This window comes from Terrapene carolina, unplaced genomic scaffold (genome assembly GCF_002925995.2).
Source record: "Terrapene carolina triunguis isolate 2854851 unplaced genomic scaffold, T_m_triunguis-2.0 Scaffold85, whole genome shotgun sequence".
Taxonomy (NCBI): Eukaryota; Metazoa; Chordata; order Testudines; family Emydidae; genus Terrapene; species Terrapene triunguis.
The window spans coordinates 29,769,954-29,794,662 of NW_020664436.1; the positions used below are offsets into that span (position 1 = coordinate 29,769,954).

The window sequence follows — 24,709 nt, forward strand, 5'->3', positions numbered from 1 at the left end:
CTCGGATGTGAATCTCAGAATGGGATGAAGATGGTACTAGAAGAGCTTCTCTGGTGCACCATAGAATCCCTGCTTGCACTGCAGCATTCAAGTCACCAACACTAATTGTTGTGTATTCTTGGAACCCACCAGGTTGCAGAGGTCTCTAAGGAGGGATGCTGTTTTGCTGATGGACCACTCTATTGATGGGCCAGGGGGACTTTAGATAGCTTAGTTGTCCTTGGCCATTGATACGATGGCTCCTAATTGTTCTCTCTATCAGCTTTGTCTGCCTAGGTCACCATGGTATTCAGAAGCCGTGGGAATGATGCAGTAGGCAGGGAGATAACTAGAGAGATAAAAGTACTATGGCAGAAATAGAAATCTGTCTGACTGCAGCATACAGGGTTTTTGAAATGTTATCCTGTGGCTGTGCAAGAGGCAAAGCTCCCCCTCCCCAATTTACACACTAGCTATTTTATAAGAGTGCCGCAGGTAGGTGATCAGCGGTATTTGCAGACAGGGAGCTGAGCTTAACAGGCCAGTGAGTAGTGATGGCTGCTCAGCAGAGAGGGAGACTGATAGTCCAGGCTTGAAAGAGGCAGCAGCCCACCTCAGTGACAGCATTGGGCAAACCGGATGTTGGCAATGAAATGGGTGACGAACAGCTAAGGAAAGGAGTGCTCCCACTTCCTGGATGTCTCCAACCTACTGCAGCAGCTGCACTAGGACAAAGTGTACATCTCTGGTAATAGGGCCGAATGCTTGAGGACAGATAACCACCGCTTCTGAGATACAAGCTGCCATGCTGAGAGAATTGGCTAAGAAGTTGGTTACTTCCACCTGCAATAGGTATCCCTAGAGCAGTGGTTCCCAAACTGGGGTTCGTGAACCCATGGTGGTTCATGAAATATTACAGGGGGTTCTCGGGGAAAAAATTCCCTAATGGCGGACAGAGCTCTCCATAGGGACCCCCGAGCCTTGGGGACTTCCAAGAGCTAAGCAGATCAAAGCAAGCATATCTATCACACTGAGGAGATATAAACTTCAAGACTCCTTATATGAAATAGAAAGGGAGGTGTATATTTTTTGCTGTTTTTAAAATTAAATAGGCTGCTAGTGTTGTTTTTAAATTATTATGAAGAACAAGTTTAAGCTTTGTTTTAACGTGCGTTGTGTGCCTGGACTGCTCAAGACCTGAATGCTTGTGTAGGAGGAACTCTTTGAGTTGGCTTCTTAAATACAGTACCTTCATGCAGCTTCACATCTGATAGTCCTTGATGAAACAGGAGCCAGAGGCGCCAGTACGGGGGGGTGACCAGGGTCACGTGCAGTTCCCTCGTCGGCGCGCCCCCCGTGGGTCCCTCCCTTTTTCTTCCGGCAGCCCCCACGGGCCCCCCCAGGCCCTGGGTTGCGCGCGGGCTTTGCCCCCACACCCCTTTTTTCTACTGGCATCTCTGATAGGAGCCTTGTCTTATAACAGGCTTAATCAAAATTGATACAAGCTACAAAAGTGAGATCTTGGAATAGTATTGCTGTTTTCATAATGTAACAAAAATACTGTAATTATAAATAATAATTAATAAATAGTGTGTAATAAGCATGTCATAAAAACAAGCTTTATATTTCCAAGATCACTGCTTTTATAATTTATGCTGAGGTAAGGGAAAAAATCCTTGAAAATATTCATTTTTAGGAGGGGGTTCACGAGACTTGACATTTTAGTGAAAGGGGTTTGCGGGTTGTTAAAGTTTGGGAACCACTCACTTAGAGGAATACCTCTCCACTTGGTCCCAGGGTGCATCAGGGAGTACAAGAGGAGAGTAGGCAAAGGAATAAACAACTGCCTGAGAGAGACCTTCCAGGAACTGCCTGATTATAGACTTTACATTGCATTAAAGATGCCCAGAAAACCAAGAGTTTATAGGCCAACCTTGCACTTACTAATTCTTCATCCAGGAGACTCAGTTATAGGCGATAATGAATCAAGAGAGACTTTTCTTCACTGGGAAGAAAATATGATCACGCTGTCAGTAGAATGAGCTAGAGAAGGTACATTGTTGTGAATCAGAATTGGAGGAGCGAGGTTTGCCACAATTTGAAATGAAGGGATTGTGTGCTGTTCATTATCATAAACGGTCTAATGGCATCTTGCTATTAGAATAAAAGAGCAGTTTAGCCTTAATCATAGAATCATAGAATCATAGAATATCAGGGTTGGAAGGGACCTCAAGAGGTCATCTAGTCCAACCCCCAAAACACAACTGTTTTGCTGCAAAAACATTGACATTTCTCTAAAAAAATGCAGAGAACATTTCCTCCAGGACAAGTTTGAGTCCATCACATTTTTTTGTGACTTTGTGAAAGTCGACTACAGTTAAAGCTGTTAGCCAGCAGCAATGGCAAACTCTGGCCTTTGATCGAATCTGCAAATTTTCCTTTCTGCCTCTGTTGTGAAATATGAATGTTCACAAAGAGAAACCATGCAACAGCTCATCACCTGAATAAGAACATCTCCCTGAAACAGGTATGATATTGGAGATGGACAGAGCACTAGAAAGACTAGACTAGAAGCACTATAGAGCAAATGTTGCAGTGGATGGGGATGGAGCAGATGACCTGACATAGCTCTTCCGTCTCTAATACCTAAGATTTTGTAATCAGAAGAGATGCCTATATGAACAGTCACGACACCCTGAGTAGGGCCCTACCAAATTCACAGTCCATTTTGGTCAATTTCACGGTCATAGGATTTTAAAAATTGTAAATTTCATTATTTCAGCTATTTACATCTGAAATTTCACAGTGTTGTAATTGTAGGGGGTCCTGATCCAAAAAATAGTGTGTGTGGGGGTGTGGGTGTGTGCAGTACTGGGTAGCTAGAGAGTGGTGACTGATGGCCGGGATCCCAGCTCTGAAGACAGAGCTGCCGCCAGCAGCAGTGCAGAAGTAAGTACGGCATGGTACGGTGTTGCCACCCTTACTTCTGCGCTGCTGTCCGCAGAGCTGGGCTCCCAGCCAGCAGCCGCCACTCTCCATCCACCCAGCTCTGAAGGCAGCACAGAAGTAAGGGTGGCACTACCGCAACCCCCCTAAAATTGCAACCCCCCTGCAAATCCCTTTTGGGTCAGACCCCCAATTTGAGCAATGCTGGTTTTCCCCCGTGAAATCTGTATAGTATAGGGTAAAAGCACACAAAAAACCAGATTTCACAGGGGGAGACCAGATTTCACAGTCCGTGATGCATTTTTCATGGCCATGAATTTGGTAGGGCCCTAACCATGAGGTTATAAATGTTGCATACCTTGTCCAAGATTTCCTTATTTTTCTCACTTTCCATGCTAACAGTTTTCTTTAAGGAATGAGATGATGGAGTCTAAGGGCATCTGTTGTACACAGGCATAGATCCGTGGAAGACTGTGGCGTTACACCGATTTATAACAGCTGAGGAATTGGCCTTAAACGTCTAAGCAATGATACTTAATATATTCAGGCGTAATATACTAATCGCTGCCTATAACACTCTTCCTTGAGCTTCTATTTATTTTTTCTTGGCTATTATAAACAACACTTACTTTTCATTTCCAATCTGAGCCTTTCTTCTTATTGCTGAGCAGGGTTCTCCAAATGTATTTTTCATCCTGTGAACCATGTTATGAATGAGAGAAAATCTTTCCTTGAGTGATCTCTGCCTAATCCTTTAATCTTCCATTGCTTGGTTCTCATAATATTTAATTCCGTACGCCATCAGAAGGGGCTCCACAGATCCACAGAGGGTTGAAGGACTGCTGTTTGAGAATCACTGCTTTAAAGTATATCCCTGAGTCTCAAGCCTGTGCTGTGCTGTCTGTACCTCCTAGAGCCGAGTGGGGATGATGCATCCAACACACACCTGCGTGCAGTTGTTAATTCTGATTTTTACTGCAGGAGCTCCAGAGGATCTGTGATTGTAACCGTCCCCATTTCAAACGGTTGCAGGTCTTTGGGGATGTGTTTGAAGATATTTGCAACAGCTCTTTGATATTTGGTGATATTCTGAAGGAAGTCAAGGTAAGAGATACCAGTCAGGCTTAGCACATTGTGATCTAAAGGTTCTCTAACTCCTGTTTTGTATTACCAGTGTTGTGCCCTATGCACCCTAGGGACCGTTCACAAAATATCACTGAATCAGCTAACACTACTCTATGCAACTAGCATGTCCACCCCTTCCTAGCTACTGTAAATGAAGTGACATTTATACTTTCCTTTTATTCCTCCCTGAGCTCTTGGCCACACATTAAAATCAGACACACCTGTTAAGTCTTCCCGTGCTCCTGATATGCTCAAAGAATCTCCTAATTTGTATGTAATTGGACATACAGGGGTTGGATGATTTTTTTTTTTTAATGCTCTCTTCTGGCTCCTCCGCTCTATTTTGCTAAACATACAAGAGCAGAGAAGTGTTGAGAGAGAGAGAGCAACTGTAGAAAAAGTCAGTCCGCCTGCCTGCCCAGCAATTTGAGGTGACAAAAGCTTGCTCTGCATCCCTACCATCTCCAGGTATCACTTTGCTAATAGAGAGTGGGTCTTCCACTGATCCATTAAGGGGATGGCAGCATTGCCCGAGCTATGAACATGCACACAGTGGGAGGTGGGGGCTTGCATAGCCTATAAAGATAATGTTTGCTTATATTCATATAAAAATATGTTGAAATGTAAGTAGGCCCCCAAAGGCTTGACAATAGCCAAGTCAGGCCTGGTAAAATATAAGGAAAGTTAAGTTAAACAGTTCAGAAGCAAGTTGGAAATAAGTTCAGGCATAACCCCAAGTCATGTTATCTGGTTATACCGAAAGAAGGACAGGGGACACCTAATATGGTTTTAATCAGGCTGCACCCTTATTATTGGATGTCTGGGACTACCTGGCAGATAAAAGTGTACAGTGCAGGAAACTCCATGATCATTCAATATCTACCCAGGAGATTCCACCAGCACCCCTCCCACCCTTTTTTCCATCCAGGTCCCCCAGCCAACCTGTTGCTGGGACCTTACCATCCCCACCCTTGAACGAGGCTGAAGGTGGACTATAAGAAAGAGGGGTCGGCATCCTGCCGTGCCAGTCATAGGAGCCCCGAATCCCCTCCCCCACTTCTGCTCCTTTAAAAAACACCTCCTTTTTAAGACCTTCACCAAGCCATTTATCTGGTCACCTTATCCCATCCCTGAACTGGACATCCGCCACAAGGAAGTGCCAGTAATTACCATCCAGTCAGGTTCCCAGACATCTCCTAATGTCTCTGTTATATCAGCCAAAAGCGGGTCTGTGCCCAAGTCTGACAGGTGAACCCCATCCTCCTGAAATAACTCTGGTGCCCCATACACTATGCCAGAATGCAAAATTACCGACCCTTGTTCGTAGATTCATAGACTCTAGGACTGGAAGGGACCTCGAGAGGTCATCGAGTCCAGTCCCCTGCCCTCATGGCAGGACCAAATACTGTCTAGACCATCCCTGATAGACATTTATCTAACCTACTCTTAAATATCTCCAGAGATGGAGATTCCACAACCTCCCTAGGCAGTTTATTCCAACGTTTAACCACCCTGACAGTTAGGAACTTTTTCCTAATGTCCAACCTAAACCTCCCTTGCTGCAGTTTAAGCCCATTGCTTCTTGTTCTATCCTTAGAGGCTAAGATGAACAAGTTTTCTTCCACCTCCTTTTAGATACCTGAAAACTGCTATCATGTCCCCTCTCAGTCTTCTCTTTTCCAAACTAAACAAACCCAATTCTTTCAGTCTTCCTTCATAGGTCATGTTCTCTAGACCTTTAATCATTCTTGTTGCTCTTCTCTGGACCCTCTCCAATTTCTCCACATCTTTCTTGAAATGCGGTGCCCAGAACTGGACACAATACTCCAGCTGAGGCCTAACCAGCGCAAAGTAGAGCGGAAGAATGACTTCTCGTGTCTTGCTCACAACACACCTGTTAATGCATTCCAGAATCACGTTTGCTTTTTTTGCAACAGCATCACACTGTTGATTCATATTTAGCTTGTGGTCCACTATAACCCCTAGATCCCTTTCTGCCATACTCCTTCCTAGACAGTCTCTTCCCATTCTGTGTGTGTGAAACTGATTGTTCCTTCCTAAGTGGAGCACTTTGCATTTGTCTTTATTAAACTTCATCCCGTTTACCTCAGACCATTTCCAGATCATTTTGAATTTTGACCCTATCCTCCAAAGCAGTTGCAATCCCTCCCAGTTTGGTATCATCTGCAAATTTAATAAGCATACTTTCTATGCCAATATCTAAGTCGTTGATGAAGATATTGAACAGAGCCGGTCCCAAAACAGACCCCTGCGGAACCCCACTCATTATACCTTTCCAGCAGGATTGGGAACCATTAATAACTATTCTCTGAGTACGGTTATCCAGCCAGTTATGCACCCACCTCATAGTAGCCCCATCTAAGTTGTATTTGCCTAGTTTATCGATAAGAATATTATGCGAAACCATATCAAATGCCTTACTAAAGTCTAGGTATACCAAATCCACCGCTTCTCCCTTATCCACAAGACTCGTTATCCTATCAAAGAAAGCTATCAGATTAGTTTGACATGATTTGTTCTTTACAAATCCATGCTGGCTATTCCCTATCACCTTACCACCTTCCAAGTGTTTGCAGATGACCCTTCTATGGCTCCAAGGAATTTGGCCACCTCCCTGTTCACATACCTCCTTACCTTGTCCACCTTGGGGGTGGGGGGCTTCACAGCTCCCTGCCAGATTCTGCATTGAAGCATATCTAACCACACAACTTTTACTCCTGGAAAAAATTCTCCATTAAGTCCATCCCTTCACACATTTACAAATTGTTTCCTCCCAGGTGCACCACAATTATATCTGGTGACCGCTGATAATCCCTTACAGCATACAGCTGTGGCATCAGCTGGTTCCATAACATGCCCCTCTTTCTGTGCCAGCTCAGGATTGCTTCATCACTGAATCCCAGCTGCAATCCCTCAGGCAACTTGGATGCCTACCTATGCGCTCAAAAAAACCCCAATACTGTGCCTGCAGATCCACACCACCATCTGCATGTCTGGTCATCCAACGTCCGGAATGAAAATACAATAAATTAACACTGACTCACCACCTGGGATCTCACATACGTTCTGTCGGCTTCTGAATGCCAATGACCAATTGCTTGAATTGCTTCTGCCCCCATGCCCAGCAGTGCTGCTGCTGGTGACACCCCAATCCTGAATGAGTGGGAATCAAATTCCTGGGTTGGCAGTACCAGCCTTGTCAGTCCCTGTCTCAACACTGTAACGAACTGGTACATTGCGAGGGGACTCCTGTCACCATGCATAAAGAGAGGCCCACCCCTCTCCAGTCGTATCACCATGTATACCCTCAAAGCCTCCCTGGGGTAGACCTCAGACTCATGGATTCACCCCAGCCTCCTTGATCAGTCATTGACTTTCCGAAATTTATCATCACTTCTTGCCCCTGCCAGTATACATCATGCAATTCCCAAACCTTTCCCACACCCACTTTTGCAGCAGCTTCTGAGCCCCTATCTCATTTCCTGCCTGTAAAGCACTATTACCCCTCCCCCGGCAAGCCAGACAATGCCCTCCCCATGCTAGGGTGACTATATTTCCCAAAGGGAAAATGGGACACCGTGTGGGGCTAGCCTGAGCCACGCCCTCCCCCACAGGGCTGGCATGAGTCACTCACTCGAGCCCTGCCCCCCCCCCCCCCCACGGGCTACCATTGCTGCCCCCCCACCCAGCACATTCCTCTGCACTCCGCTTTTTTGACAAAAGCGGGCAACTGATCAAGTCGCCAAGAGCAAATGGGACAAATGCCCACTTTTGCCAAAAAAGTCAGGACAGGGCTTAAAAAAGGTATTGTCCCAGCCAAAACGGTCACCGTACCCCCCAACTTAAGCTGCAGTGCGGTCATTGTAAACATGGTTTGATCTTAACTGGTTTTTACAAGTGTTTTAAATAAATTGTTAATGTTTTGGAAAATATTATCTATATTAATAGTTAGCGGTATGGTATTTACACAAATGCTAATTAAAATAATATTTAATGTTAAATAGCCAATGAAAAAGTCAAAATATATTTAATCATGGTAGCGGAAATATAGGAATGGTAAAAGGTAAATTTAATTTTAATTATTTAAGAGGTGTTATAATTTATTATAAAAAGGGTAGCCCGCTACTTTTGGCTTAGGCATGCCCATCCACCATCAGAGAACCAATAGAAAAAGGATTATACCCATTTTCTTCATTTAGGGACTAAGCATCTCTAAAAATGCCTCATTTCACCTTAAAATGTAAGTATAAATGCAGCGTATGGTTATATTGTAATGCCTGTTTTCTTAACTATTTTATATTAAATAAAGTTTTTAATTTTATCACTTAATGTGCCATTCATAGTCCTCCACTAAATTAAATTATCTAGAACCACCCTGCAGTTTCAAGCCTTAAAAAATTCAGTTTGTTTTTATCCCTCATTTTTAAACTGCGAATTGGAAATACATAAATCAAAGATTACACTCGAAGGTTTATAGCAATTAACTAGGTCTCTTAACATAATTTGACAAAATCTTAATAGGCATAGAGCACATGCCATGAAAGGGTACTAAATCCTGAGTTTCACAAGGTCTTTAACTGTGACTTTATTAATGCCACAGACTGTAGCTTTCCTTATATTTTCAGTATTTGCCTTTCAGCTTCATTTAGGCTGCTGTTCTCCGGTTTCTAAGGCTTTGTCTACACTATGCACCTTTTAGTCACACGTCTGTGCAGCTACAGCTGTGCTGCTAAAAGGCGTGCGGTGTAGTCACTCTTTGTCGGCAGGAGAGTGCGCTCCTGCCAACAAAACACTTCCACCCCCAATAAGCGGCAGTAGCTTTGTTGGCAGGAGAGCGCTCTGCTGACAAAGTGCTGTTCACACCGGCACTTTTCGTCGGCAAAACTTTTGTCGTTCGGGGTTAACTTTTCAGTGCCTTAATTTCCCTCTCTGTAAAATGGCGATGATAATACTTTCCTGTGTAAAGCTCTAAAGGTATGTCTACACTACCCGCCGGATCGGCGGGCAGTGATCAATCCAGCGGGGATCGATTTATCGCATCTAGTCTAAATCAACCCCCAAGCGCTCTCCTGTCGACTCCTGTACTGCACCGCCACGAGAGGCGCAGGCAGAGTTGACGGGGGAGCGGCAGCAGTCGACTCACCGCAGTGAAAACACCGTGGTGAGTAGGTCTAAGTACGTCGACTTCAGCTACGTTATTCACGTAGCTGAAGTTGCGTAACTTTGATTGATTTCCCCCCACCCCCCAATGTAGACCAGGCCTTAGAGATGTACATATGAAAAATGCTGATTACTGTATTATCATCTAGCTGCATTAGTCAGTGTTTGTTATACCCCCTCTGTTTTTGAACTGTCGTCGTGTTGAAAGGTAACATTTAAAACTCTCTGGACATCAAATCTATGTGTCCCTCCAGCTGTACCCTGGTGATAGTGACTCTAATATGGAACAGAACCTAAAAATTCAGTGACGAAATTGAGTTTCACGCTTTCTGTTCTGTACATAGTCGAGTTATGCCATTGGCATTAGACAGTGCCAGGTTGACATACTGTCTGATATTTGAGAGGGAGAGAAATGGCAATAAATAAATAAATAAATTAATGGAGATATCCTATCTCCTAGAACTGGAAGGGACCTTGAAAGGTCATCGAGTCCAGCCCCCTGCCTTCACTAGCAGGACCAAGTACTGATTTTGCCCCAGATCCCTAAGTGGCCCCCTCAAGGATTGAACTCACAACCCTGGGTTTAGCAGGCCAATGCTCAAACCACTGAGCTATTCCTCCCCCCCCAACAATATTTCACACTTGTTAAGAAAGAGAACACACCCCAATGCCTTCCAATAGTTGGCAGTGGGTAATGGCAAAAGGCAGGAAATAGAGTACTATCTAGGATGAATGGCAGCGAGAAGAGAAGGAGCGGCGGGTTGGAAGAGGGTTGGAGAACAAAGACAGTCTACATTAAAGGAAGCTCGAGGGGGTGGAAAGAATGCACTACAAATCGGCATATTTACTAACAAATGACATGATCCAACTCTTTCAAATGACTTCAGTGAGATCAAGACCACACTCATTCCTAGCCCTATCAGAAAAGGTTCTTGTAGAGCACATACAGTACATGAAGTGAATCCAGTCTGTATAATCTCTGAACACTGTTGATAATTGTTCTGTAATGTTCCTCGTTCCTCTTTGTTTGTTTAGAATGAATATGAGCTCTACATGGTGATACTTCTGGATTCTCTGCCTACAACACAATACAAGGTAATAGGCATTTGCCAGTGGCAGCGCAGAATGAGGTCACAAGGTCAACGTTACTTGCATTCAAAGCTTAGAAAACAGCGGACGGAGCCAAATGCATAAGTTAAAACTTCCTTCGGACACATGCAAACAGACACATGCACACATGAGCGCACACAGACACAAGTTACATGAAACTGAACAGCCCTTGATTATTTTGTCCTGTGCTTTAGACACATTTAGGACCACTGAAAGTGATGTGCACTTATCTTTGATACAAAGATCCAAAGTCTGCCCATTATTTCATTGCTCATGAGGACTTCTGCAGGAGCACCAACAGCAAAAGGTTAAGGTGGAAGCAGATTTCAGGCATAAAAAGAGTTGGTAGAAACAGCATGAATTGAATGTGTAGAAGCAATTCACCTAACCATGAACTCTGGCTGTGCAGTATATGTATTGTTGGGGGCTTTGACTTCATTGATGAATACTGCATCTGCACACTGTTCATTCTGTATTAAGATATGTTCCATTTTCTTCTGTGGTCCGAAGGGGGAATTTGAGTAGACTGAATGGCTCGGGGATTCGTAATTTAAATTCAGTGTTATTTATCTCTAAGTCACTGGTTGAAGCAAGCACAGAATGATAGTGACTTTTAGTCACTACCACTGACATCTGTTTTGTTGGTCTCTGTCGAGTGAGCTAGCGGTTTCACTCCAATTCCTAGTGGACTTATATCTGCGTCATAAAATACCACCCACACAAATGGAAAAGAATGCATTCTGAATAAGTGCCAAACTGCAATGTCCAGCTATGTGTAGACACGTTACATAAAAATATGTTCACACAGCCAGATGTTTAAAGCTAAGAGAGTGGGGAGGGTGCCTCTGAGAAATGTTCTGCACAGTGGTTTTGTGGGGAGCACAAAATCTGAATTTAAACTTTGGTATTTGTACTGAAAATTACACAGAGCTGTGTAAACATTTCAAACCAGAAACTCCCGTCTAAGGCAATTTTGTGGTGTATTGTTCCCTTAAAGCAGGAGGAGAATTCTTCCTGTGCAGGGGAACTCACCACTGGAATGAAACTGGTAAAGTTAGCTCTCTGCGCCTTCTACGTCAGCTGCCTGTCCCCCTCCCCTTCCTTCTCCTTAGCATAAAGGGAAGAAAAAGACATGTCAGCAGTGTTCTGGGGTGCAGTGCAGGCAGGACAGGGAGGGGGAGTGCCATGATTCACCTGATTCTCCACCAGCATGTATTCATTTGGGCCAGGGACTGGGTAGCTTTGAATCAGGTAGCAGAAACTGGCTCTTTAAGGGTATGGATCCATAGTAGCTGGGAACATGCTTCCCAGAGTGGGTAGACAGACGCATACTAGCTCCACTTGAGCTAGCCCACTAAAAATAGTTGTGTGACTACAGACCCAGGGAGGCAGGTAATCTGGCGTGTTTGTTCTCAGGGGGGCTAGCCCGAACCGCCACACATGCTGTGGTGGCCACACTGCTATTTTAAACACTCTTGCTCAAGGAGAGCTAGGGCACATTCGTCAACCCGCACTGGGAAGCACGCTCCCAGTCGCTGTGGTGACACACCTCATTCTCTCTGGCAATTGTTTTATTCTCTCTGATTGACAGTGTTTTCTGCTGGTTTATATATTGCTGTCATGAAGCTCGTAACACAAGGATACTGTGTAACATTTTATACTTTCATTTTGCTTTTACTGTGAAATATAAAAGTAATCATTTAGGTCAATGGTCTCCTGCCAACCACAAGCACAGGCTTTTGTTATAGGCTCAAGGTGAAAATCCTGTGGGAGTAAAATCCTATGGGAGTTTACCATTTGCTTCAATGGGGTGAGGATTTCACCCTAGGTACCACCTCCCTTCCTTAATGGCACTCTGTGCTGGGGCCCTGGTGCTGCTGTGTTACTATGATGATCTGTTGAAATCACGGAGGAAGGCAATGATGAACCTGGCACAGCCGACAGCAGTGGAAGTGTGCTTTCTTTAGCACAACTAGCCCATTAATCCCTTTCGTTGCTTCTCTACTGTGTATCCCACAAGCAGCAAAGCCTTCAGATGGGTAGGAATGGAGAGATCATAGGCTGGGGGAGACACAGCATTGTCAGTCCTCTTTCTGTTGGTAACCACCTTTACTCCACCTTTCCAAAATCTCTGTGGAATTAGAATGAATTGTCTATTTATAGAGATGGTTGTAAAACATATAGTAGTTTTTCTGGTTCATCAGTGGAAGTGTTAGCATTAGCACTTATCCTCGTTCAGAAGCTTCCCTCAGAATTGATTTTTCACCTAAAAAAAAAAAAAGGGCTAGGTCCTGCATATTCAGTGAAGAAAAATTGTACAAGTTCTTGCATGTTTCTTCCGTATGCCCGTTATAAACGTGCATGTCCTCATACTTCACTCCTGTTTATTTAATCTCACAGACACTGATGGCTCAGGTGAAAGGTATGGGGAAAAGACCTGTGAAGGCGCAAGAAATAGAAGAGACCAGGCGAGAAGTACAGACCCTTGTGAAAAAAGCCAAAAGTGTCTTGGAGAGAAATGAAGAGTAAGTTCCGTAAGTGTAAGGGACATGCAAACCAAATGTGTTTGGGACATGCAAACCACTCTAGTGCCTAGTACTCATAGAGGATGAGAGTCTGTTACTACTGCAAAATAAATGGAGTTATTCCTAGCTCAAGTTGTTGAGTCCATACTGGACTGTTGAAATCTTGCTGGTGACCCATACACATGAATTGGAGACAAACCATTTTTTGTTTCAAAATACACTCTTACAATGTTATTACACGTACACTCATTCAATCACATGCTCCTGCCTCCAACACCCCTTCCATCAAAGTCAAGGACTAGCGAGTCACAATCTAACCTAGTTGACTTTTGCCCCCTTTCATCTTTTTTCCTTATTCTCATTTGCATGAGCTACCTAGATTAGATGACCGAATAGGTCTGTTTATTTTGTTTCGTAGTTATTTTTATTTGATCAAAATTGTGTACGTAACAGCATTAACAATGTGCTTTCCAAACTTATTTTGTATGATTCTATGATCATTACGATATTGAAGTGTGACAGAGCCTTGTTTACACCAAAGGAAACTGCAGCAAAAACAAGTAGCTAATTAACAATGGCCAAATAATTATACCAAACAATTATACATGTGTGTAGGTGTGTACAGGGACAGATTGTGTGACAGAGTGGTATGGGAGAAGGGTTTTATTGATATGAGTTTGGGATGACTCATAAGAACGGTCATACCAGTTCAGACCAATGGTCCGTCTAGCCCAGCATCCTGTCTTCTGACAGTGGCCAGTGCCAGGTGCTTCAGAGGGAATGAACAGAACAAGTAATCATCAACTGATCCATCCCCTGTCACCCATTCCCAGCTTCTGGCAAACAGTGGCTAGGGACACTTCAGAGAATGGTTTTGTGTGTTGTGTTTGGAGTGTGTTGTAAAACCTTTATAACATCTCACAACTTCATGCATTCTGTATATGCACCATATCTTACAAATGTTTAGATTTTAAGAAAAATGCTATTTTTACTATTTTCTGTATTCTTCCAGTAGCAAACCCAGCTGCCTTAGTTATCATGAATCCAAGTGTGTTGGGCTCAGAGGGAATAATACAAACCTCCAAATATGACCTAAAATAGCTCTTCAAATTTGTGAAAATGTTAGGGGTAGAAGTCCATTATCACAAAATTTTCCAGGACTAGAAGAGAGTCTGTGTTACAAGAGAAACTGAGGATTTCCCTGTCCCAATAGTATCTTCATTTCTGCCACTAGTAATCTGAATTTAAAGCTGTAACATTTTTAAGTAGACCAAAGGTGTTACTGGTGTAGGTCTGAATTTTGCTTGGGCTCATGTAATTGTTGGTGGAGGAGGGGGAGAAGAAGGAAATGTTTCTTGGTTGATATCTTTTTAAAATGGCTTTTGTTTGAAGCTGCTTGCAATTTTAAAACAAGTCCAGGGGAGATGGATTAATCAGCAGAGAGCAGGTGAGGAGGGCCAAGTACGTGATCAGCTGATCATCACATGGGTCTGCAATGGATTACATGGACAGCACTCCACATGTGTTTCTGGGCTATGTGTGTATCCTACCACATGTTTAAATAATGTGTAGTAGTTTCAGTAGTTCCATTTAGCAAACAAGCTGTTTTCTCTCTGTTGCCATTTTAATGCTACTTCCTTCATGAAACAAGGGCTCAGTGTGAGGATGCCTCGAGTCTGCAAATTTCTCAGGAATCATGTACCCAAATTCTTCTCTGATTTATATCACTCAAATCCAGAGTAACTCCAGTCACTTCACTGAATTTACCATTACTCTGCATTTACACAAGTATACCTGAGCTCAGAATTTGGCCTATGAATGTCAGTGGGAATCCTCACATGCATAAGAGCTGCAGGATTACCTGAATTGCCTTGGCTCATGTCTAATCTGCAGAGTGATACTCAAAACATGGCTGTGATCACATTAACACAGTGTTCTCTCTTGTTCCACTCTAGACTCAGAAATGAATTAGAAATTCAGTTGTGGGTGAGCCAGTCTCCTGAGAGTAAAACTGGTAAGTAACAAGACAGTGTGGATTTACAGAAGGGGTGTCTTGCAAGAAACAAACACACACACACCCCAACACACACATATTGTGAATCAGGGTACTGAAACACACTACAACTAAACAGCTTCTAATGAAAAGCAAAGAAATCTCTCTCTCAGTGGTGCTGAGCATCTTGTGGGATAAGGCGACATAACATTTTTCTTGCCTTTCATTCTGGGCCTGATCTAAAGCCCACTGAAAGCAACAGGAGAATTTGCATTTATTAAAGAACACAGGGCATGTGCCATACCAGATAAAACGTGTGGTCCATCTAGTTAAGTATGTTATAGCCAGCAGGAGATGCCTCAGATGTGAGATAATCTGACACTCCATGAAGGTCTTGTCCTGATCTTTAATAGTCAGAGGGCAGGTTAAGTTGTGCAGCATGAGCTTTCGTAGTCCTTTCATAAACTCTTTTAAGCATCAGCTATTATAACTCTGGACAATATTGTTATTTATATAAATGTCTGATCCCTCTTTGACACTTGCTAAATTCTCAGCTTCAACAACATCCTGTGGCAATGAGTTCCACAGTCTAATTCTGTGCTGCATGAATAATTATCTCCTTTGATCAGTTTTGAATTTGCCTTCAATGAGCATTGGATCCGGGTTTTCAGCTGATTCAATAAAAAAAAGAGTATGTAAATCTGGAAGCTCATGAAAGGGCAAAAAGAAAGGAGACTATTTTCTGATGAACTAGGCCATTTCTGAAGTTCTGTAAAATGTCATCAGGGTAGAATACAGTATGCCAAGACTGATTGCATAGTGCATCTATATTTCATGCATTTGTTAAACTTCTGTATTTATGGTAAATGCAAAACATGGCTTCTTCACATAGCATGTGACCATATAAAACGGTAAGCTTCTACACTGTAAATAGAGAGAATAAATAGCCACATGAGTTGTTAAGGTGAGATGCTTTCTATCTGTCTCTGATAGCTGCTCCACACATATGCTAAATACTACATGGCAGCTTCTGAAAGGGAGGATATAACTCTGTTTTGGCCCTCTCAATTAAATACAACATCATATCCAAGGCTGCATGTGATCTGTTATCAGTGCCGTATTTTAGGTGCTACTATCAGTATCTTACTCATTATTATGAACGCACGTTGCATATGAAAAGTGCCATATAATCAAACCAACTTCTGCTCTTTCATCACTTGGGAAATGCGCTGACCCAAATTCCTCCCTGATGTAACTCCATGCACTTCAGTGGACTTAGCCAGGGCTGCATTTGCCTTGCTATGTTTGATTCTACAGCTTGGCACAGGCTTTGAATTCCAAAGCTTTACAACTGTCCCTCTCAGAAATGATCACTGGCTCTAGATCTCCAACAGAACTAATGAATTTGAAGGTTCTAGACCAAGACATTTCTCAGAGATGGCTGTGCATGAAACGAGTTAAAAGACTTATGAACTATGTGAAAACACTTCCTTTTTCAAAGTCTTGCAACTCAGAAATACTGGTCCAATTAATCCCAAGCTCCCCTCCCCAACATTTTCCAGGTATTAGACACCTGTATGTGGAAAGCTTCAGATGAAAAGGAATTGCAAAGAACAAAATCAGAAGAGGCTGAATACTATGCTTAAAAACCCAATATGAGACTGAGGCCCAAATGTGCTAGTCACTATACAAACACATAGTAAGAGACAGTCCTTCTTCTGTACGCTTATAGTCTAAATAGACAAGACAGAAAAGGAAATACTACTACTATTCCCATTTTATAGATGGAGCACTGAATCACAGACAGATTAAGATATTTGGCAAAGGTCACACAGGAAGTCTGTAGCACAGGCAAGAATGGCATTCAGGTCTCCTGAGTGTAGAACCTTAACCACAATGATAATCTTTAGCAGTTTGTGCCTTCAAAACCTTTACAAACATTACAAATTACTGCATTGTTTTTAGCAAACACCTCCTTAAAACTCACCTCTGCTGTGAGGCCTACCTGCAATGGACAGGCGGTATGCTGTGACTGCTGTTTATTATACCAAGTATGATCACTGGCAGGACTATTGAAACCAAAGGCAGAAATGTGATGCCGCCTGTTTCCTGGCGGGGGCTGAGTGGAAGAAGATGATGCTCACTGCTTGGAACAGGAAATGAAGGCTTTGTGTACACTGAACTTTCGTAGGTAAAACTTTTGTCATTCAGGGAGGGGTGTGAAAAAATCCCCCCCACTCCCCCCTGGAACGACTAAAGTGTTACTGACGAAAAGCGTCGGTGTGAACAGTGCTTTGTCGAGCTCTCCTGCGACAAAGAGCAGCTACACTGTGCACCTTTTAGCGGCCTGGCTCTAGCGGCACAGCTGTGTCGCTAAAAGGTGCGTGGTGTAGACGTAGCCTAAGTTAGAAACGTAGGTAGCTGCAGGGGATGGCAAGTACATGTGCAGTTGGGGAGGGTCATCTGGATAGAGAAGGATCCTTGGTTTGAAAAGAACATTAGAGCATCACCATAACAAAACAGTGTATAATTTATGAAGGGTTATTTCTAAATATTTTAGCAAATACTTAGCAGTGATACTTCACTCACTAACTGGGAAGATTTTTCGTTCTTTTTTTAAAACACCCAATCAATGTTCTTATCTACTAGGAATGAACCAGACACTATCATACTCATTGCGCTGCCAGACAAGATGTAATTCCTAGGTACCATACATGCCTGCAAGCTGATTTGTCATCTGGCAATTTCTGAGAAAAGAGCATGTGATCTAATTTCTCATTGGCCTCTCTGTAGACATTTTGCCATTTTCACTGGGTCCTCAAACTGAGATTGCAACAGTTTAGCACAAAATAGCCAAATAACTCTCTGGCAACACTGTGCTATTAACCATGCCTGCCTTTTTATAGTTCCAGAGACCTCCGGTGACCATGCTATGAAACTGCCTGAAAAGAAACATCTCTCCCTTGCTGAACAGATTGAATCTATGCGGTGCCAAGTTCTCGCTAAGTGGGAGGAAATGCAAGCGATAGAGAAAGAGATTCGAGAAACCATGACTCATGCTGGGATGGCAAATACTATAGAGAAGACGGTTAAAGACATAGAGGCATGACATAATTATTTCTAAACAGTTCCTATCAAGTTTATTGGTGCCTAGCTACTTTGGTGATGGGCTCTTTAGAAAGAGACAGATAGTGACTCAGTTGCCTGTATTTTCTCCTCTGAGAACATACATCTCAACTCCTTGTACTTCTATGGCCCCAAACACCATGGTGTTTAGGCTCTGATCCTGCAATGTGATGCATATGGGTGGACCCCCACGTTAAAGTAAATGGAGCTCTGCAGACACAGGGGTCTGTCTGCATGCACCACATTGCAGGATTGAGGCTTTAGAGCCATATGTTTTTTAAAGTACATACACCACTACCCCGATAGAACGCTGTCCTCGGGAGCCAAAAAAATCTTACCGCTTTATAGGTGAAACCACGTTATATTGAACTTGGTTTGATCCGCCCTCCCGGAGCGCTGCTTTACCGTGTTAGATTCGAAGTCGTGTTATATTGGGTCGCGTTATATCGGGGTAGAGGTGTATGTTAAAATATATAAGTGACTCAGGTGCAGGGTCTGATTTTTTTTGTTTTTTTTTTTAATTGATGTTCTCTCCTTTTGCTCCTGCACTTGGCGGCTGGCAATAACTGTGTGCACCGGTAAGGTCATAACAGGTGGGATTTTCAAAAGCACTCTGTTGGCCTAAGGCTTCTCCTATTGAAGACAATGGTAAAACTCCCATTGGCTTTAAAGGGAGCATGGTTGGGCCAGCACTGAGCACTTTTTAAAAATCCTACCGGTAGACATCTAAATATATGAATGTGCCTGCAAATCAATTTCTTGGATGTCTAAATGAACTTACCTGTGAGCACCACATTTCAGGCACAGAAAGGAAGGCCTGGACAATTCCAGACTGAAAATATAAGGCCTATAATATACTGTCAATATCTAATAAATTAATGATTTAATAAAGCCAAGCAGAGGAATAAAACTACAAATATATGTTAATAATATTTGTTACAAAAATTATCATCTATTTGTTTGTATTCCAGTAGCATTCAGAGGTCCCAGTCAGGATTGGTGCCTCACAGTGCCTGGTATCAGAGACAGCCCCTGCTCCAGAGTGTACAATCTAAGGCTCTGATCCCGCAGAGACTTAAGGGCCTGACTTTAGCTCTGTGAGTGGTCCCATTGAAGTCTTGGGACCATTGACAGTATGAAAAGTCCAATGTGTGTAAATGTCTGCAGGACTGGCACCTAACACATTTAAAAACAGCATTTTCTTTCCTTTGGAAATTGTGCCGCTAGCAATACCACAAGCTCTCAATAGAGCCATGCTTTCCCTGTCCCTGATCAGGTGAATAGGAATCCCAGGTGTCTTAAGTGAAGTAATTTCCTGGAATCAAATAAAAGCTGAATATTCCCTGCTCATGCAGAAAGTGAAATGTGGCACAGTTAATGATGGGTAGACATGATTGAAATACACATCTAACATGCAAATGTTTCTCCAAACCTTTTATCCTCTGAGGCTGAATTTAGCCTTCCTTCAGGACATCAGATCCATTCAGTTAGTTGTACTGGTAGTAAAACAGAGCAGCCATGCGGTTGTGTAGCATCCAGGAAAAAATAGGAAAACAAACACACAGACCAAAAATCATGCACATGCCACACTTCTTGTCTTTTCCAGCTCAAGGGCACAGACCATCATTGTGTTTGCTGGGTTTCACTTGGGTGTCTTTAAACTGACTGGCTACATTCCAATTCTTTGTCTTGCCTGCCAGTTTTTTCAATCTTGTCTTCTTATCGAAGTGTACAAGACAGAAAGTAGTTCACTTTAAAAAATACCTGCTACCCACAAATGACAAACACTCGTTTGGAGAGAAAGTCTTGACTCAGATGAATGTATATAGTGTTAATATATTAGATCAGAGAATAACAGCTATAAGCCACCACAGTCTTCCTTATTTGTACTGGCAAAGGAAAGGTATAAGCCCAAGATCTTTTCTGAAAAGTTTCTTTTGCAAACTGATCCACAATGCATGAGTTATGCCCCTCACAGTTAAATAAACAATTAATTTCTGGACAAAATGTGAAGCACCTTAAGAGAATAAATTATTTTCTCTGCTCCAGAGATACCTATTAAAAGGGATATGAGTATCCAGAAGTTCCTTATGTGGTTTTAACTTAGTTCATGTCATTTTTATTTGTTTTATTTTTTGACCAACTTTACCTGAGCTGGAATGAGGAAGAGCAGCCAGCAGAGGGCAATGTTGCACAGCGCTCTCAGCCTGAGAGACGCAGCAGCTGTCTGAGGCAGACCAGCTGAATGCTTCATGTGCAGCCACTCCAGGCATTCTCAGCAAGTATATGAACTCTGGGAGTGAATGGACCCTCTATACTAGTGGCTTTCAACCTTTCCAGACTACTGTACCTCTTTCAGGAGTCTGATCTGTCTGGCATACCCCCAAATTGCGTACCCTGACTTAAAAACTATTTGCTTACAAAATCAGACATGAAAATACAAAAGTGTCACAGCACACTGTGACTGAAAAATTGCTGACTTTCTCATTTTTACCATATAATTATAAAATAAATCCTTTGGAATATAAATATTGTACTTGCATTTCAGTGTGCAGTATGTAGAGCAGTATAAACAAGTCATTGTCTTTACCCTATTTTAGTTTGTACTGACTTTGTTAGTGCTTTTTATGTAGCCTGTTGTAAAGCTAGGCAAATGTCTAGATGAGTTGATGTACTCCCTGGAAGACTTCTGCATATTCCCAGGAGTACGTGTACCCCTGGTTGAGAACCACTGCTCTACACAGTCTGAGACATTAGCTCCCCCAGCAAATGGTTGGTTAGTTAATCTGGGTCTGAATGTGTAAGGTGTATATGATTTCAAATTATTATTCATAATAATAAAGCTATAATCTAAACCTTGCACCCACTGGATATTTAGACAAAGGGCAAGTATGCTATCATTTAAGAAGACCAAGCTAATTGAACTAGCCCATCTTCATATTTCTCCCAACACTGTGATTTCATAATGCTAAGATGGCAGGAACATGTACTGTGCACATATATGGAATTTTAAAAATAGGGCAGTTCGATTATTTGCTTTTTTGGAAATGTTGCACTACAGTTTAACAAAGCTGTGTTATTGCTCTTACAGGCTGAAGCTCTCAAACTCAACTCAGCCAACAGCTTCCTTCAACACCAAATCAAAGTAAGTTCCTTCTTTAGAACTGTGATATGGTCCAAGCCCCATTAGAAACCTGTTTGCTCCAGTTGCCTTCGCTAGGTCTGATCCACAGCCTATTGAAGTCATTGGAAAGACTCCCATTGACTACTGTGGGCTCTGCATGAGCCCAAGGTGAACCACCTGCTAGAGAGTAGAAAGGTGTTGGTTGTCCCTTTACTCTATTTTTCACTGTTTAGGAGAGCTATTATGGTACTTTGATGAGAAGCAAATGTCTCCTGATCACCATTTGAATTATTTTTTACAAGAACTTGTCAAAGCTTCAAAATCCATAACACAATTGATGATGCTAAAGCTGCTAGTATAATTAGGGAGCTAGCATGAAGGATGGATTCCTATGCTAGGTGGATTTAACATACCCACAAAATGCATAACTCAGAACAGAGTACGGTTGTCAACTTTCTAACTGCACAAAACCAAACACCCTAGCACTGCCCCTTCCCCAAGGCCCCGCCCCCCGCTCTCTACATTCCCCCTCCCTCGGTGCCTCGCTCTCCCCTACCCTCATTCACTTTCATTGGGCTGAGGCAGGGGGTTGGTGTGTGGGAGGGGGTGAGGGCTCTTAACTGGGGCTGTGGGGTGGGGCCAGAAATTGGGGTTCAAGGTGCGGGAGGGGGCTCTGGGCTGGGGCAGGGAGTTGGGGTGCAGGAGGGGGTGCGGACTCTGGCTGGGGGTGCAGGCTCTGGGATGGGGCCAGGGATGAGGGGTTTGGGGTGCAGGAGGGAGCTCTGGGTTTGGTGGGGGTGAGGGATTCCGAATGTGGGAGGGAGCTGCGAGTTAAGGCGGGGGTTGGGGTGCAGGAGGGGGTACGGCTCTGGGTTGGGGATGCGGGCTCTAGGGTGGGGCTGGGAATGAGAGCTTTGGGTGCAGGAGGGAGCTCTGGGCTGGGGCAGGGGGTTGGGGTTCGGGGTTGGGGCGCAGGCTTACCTTGGGCGGCTCCCGGTCAGTGGCGCAGCGGGTCTAAGGCAGGCTCCCTGCCTTTCCTGGCTCCGCACTGTGCCCTGGAAGCAGCCAGCAGATCCGGTTCCTGGGCTGGGGGCCAGGAGTCTCCGCGTGCTGCTGTTGCCCACAAGCACCGCTGGCTCAGCTCCCATTGGCCCCGGTTCCCAGCCAATGGGAGTGCGGAGCCGGTGCTCAGGGCTAGGGCAGTGCGTAGAGCCCCGTGGCCCTCCCGCCTAGGAGCTGGACCTGCTGGCTGCTTCTGGGGCACAGCGCGGTGCCAGGACAGTAGGGACTAGCCTGCCTTGGTCCTGCAGCACCGCCGACCGGACTTTTAACGGCCCAGTCGACAGTGCTGTAATCTAGCCTAGCTGTATTCTCTGTCAATCTCTGCTATTGATTCTAGTCAGTCTTTGTGAGAGCCTGTGAGAATCAACAGGAAGTGTAGCACTACATAAAAGATGCTTGGAAACTTTAAACTTCCTGCTGAAGTTTAACCTTTTATAGCACAGGAACCACAGCATCCCTTTCCCATAAATTAAGGTTATGAAGTTAAAAAAGACTTCAGCACCACCAATTACTTATCACAGATACTGCCAATTAATATCACAAACAATTTTTTTCTTAACCACTGACAAATATTTCTCTGCATTTATACATAGATGAGTTTTTTGTTTTTGGTGTTTTTTTAGGAAGTTCAAGACAACATCACAGACATCTTAAATAGACAGAAGGTCACCCAGGAAAATCAGCGGTGAGTTAGTACGTATTTTGGATTTACTATATTGTTTTAGGTCTATATTATAAATGTTACATGTTACAGAATGATGATTGAAACCCCTATTATAAAAACTTCCCAGAGCTGAGTAAGAAAGATCAGTTATTTATAGCCGCTAGGTTTAAGTATGACTTAGTACAACATACACAGTAGCACTTTAGGGATTAAGGTAAGGACTCAATTAAAATAAGGCCCTGTAGTCTAGAATAAACTAAGAAAAAACAATGTGAATCTGAGTGCTTATGCACGGTGTTTGATTGACACCTGCACTTGTCTATTCAGCTACAGAGCAGATATTTTGCAGAGGCTGTTTTAAGCTTCCGCCCACGGCCCTGCTGATATGCTTCAGACTTGCCCCAGAGAGGTGACCTCTAGGCATGAGATGGTAGCACAGTCTCCCTGCCCATCCAGTCCCTGGCCTCTGTTCTGAGGCTGCAGTCCAGTGCCAGGTGTGGCAGTGGTTTTTATTATGTGGACTCATGTCCATAGGAACCGAATTGAGACCTTATTTCACACACGGAGCTTCTTTATTTTCTGTGGCACTCCGGGTTTAAGTAGTGCTGTTTGCATTCAAGGTATTTCAGGGTGCTTTGTAAAGTAATGAGTTAGAAAGTTTTAGTCACTACTGAGCTGGGCTGGATCTGAATTGGTTGCCAGGGGCAGAAGACTGTACACTCCATTACCACTCCCCTCGGGCATCCTCCTCACCTTCCTCCAGTACATCTTATTAGTATCAAGATGGAATGAAAGACAAAAGAGACAGCATGCAGCTAAGTCTGCATCATAAAGACTACACTTTTGACATCTATGCTTATTTCAGAGGTAAGTAAGGAATGTATTTATTGTTTTGGTTTCAATTATGTGCAAAGATTTAGCCCTTCGTTTATTATGTCCACAGACGATGTTTTCAGCTAACCGCGTACTGCTCTCTCTCTCTTAATTGTCTGTATTCAAATTAGTGTAGCATAACATCAGATTTGGGTATGTATTATAGGTCTGCAATATAGTTTTATGAAAACCTAACTTGCAAACTTCTGTAGCAGAAAGAGGTTAACAGTAGACTGAAAGATACATAAAAAGTTTTAAGAGTCCATTTCAGTGATAATATTTGGGCCAGATTTTTTTTCACATACCAGTTAGACACACATCATATACTGGTATAGGGTCTGATCTAGTGCACACTGAAAGAAAAGCCTCTCATTGACTTAATGATCTGAGACATTAAGTGCCTATCTCCTTATAGTATCTGTCCCCATAGTATTTTAACACTATGCTATTTAACCATAGCTACAGACATCATTCCCTGAGCTCAGATAAGAGGTATGTACGCTTTTGGTGGTGAAAGTCCCACATTCAATCCCTGCAGACAACAATGGTGTCTGTAGATACAGGGTCATGGTCTGCAACATTTCCAAATGCACACATGCAGTTATGTGACTAATGGTGCACATCTGAATCTAGAAGTGTAGAGTCGAATTAAAACGGCATATTAATACAGATTAGTGGAACACTGTTTTCTTCTCTTCTCACCTGCCAAGTCCTGCATTTAAAGGGGGTCTGTGTTTTATTTGCTGCCATTGACAGAATCACTAACTTTTAAATCAACGATTGGAATGTAGAAAAGTCACATCACTCTTTTAGGTATTTTAATGAAGTCTTGTTGCAAACAGAGAACTGCGATCTCAAATCTTGGCATGTAAAAAGTTAAATTTAAGAGAAGATATCAGAATCTGCTTCATGCTCTTTTACTCAGTTGTGGCTTGTCAGCACCTGGGATCACAGTGGTTTTTTTTTTTTTTTTTTTTTTTTTTTTTTTTTTTTTTTTTTAA

General features: G+C 43.1%; 1 protein-coding gene across 1 annotated transcript in view; it reads left to right on the forward strand.

Annotated features, from left to right (window-relative positions):
* CUNH6orf118 (chromosome unknown C6orf118 homolog) overlaps positions 1-24,709 on the forward strand; it is a 42,102-nt gene that overhangs the window by 1,438 nt on the left and 15,955 nt on the right. The window contains exons 2-8 of the mRNA XM_024213319.3: positions 3,907-4,029; positions 10,267-10,326; positions 12,742-12,866; positions 14,822-14,880; positions 17,766-17,962; positions 21,077-21,130; positions 22,795-22,856. Coding sequence (XP_024069087.2) covers positions 3,907-4,029; positions 10,267-10,326; positions 12,742-12,866; positions 14,822-14,880; positions 17,766-17,962; positions 21,077-21,130; positions 22,795-22,856 — 680 coding nt within the window. The remainder of the gene's footprint in view (positions 1-3,906; positions 4,030-10,266; positions 10,327-12,741; positions 12,867-14,821; positions 14,881-17,765; positions 17,963-21,076; positions 21,131-22,794; positions 22,857-24,709) is intronic.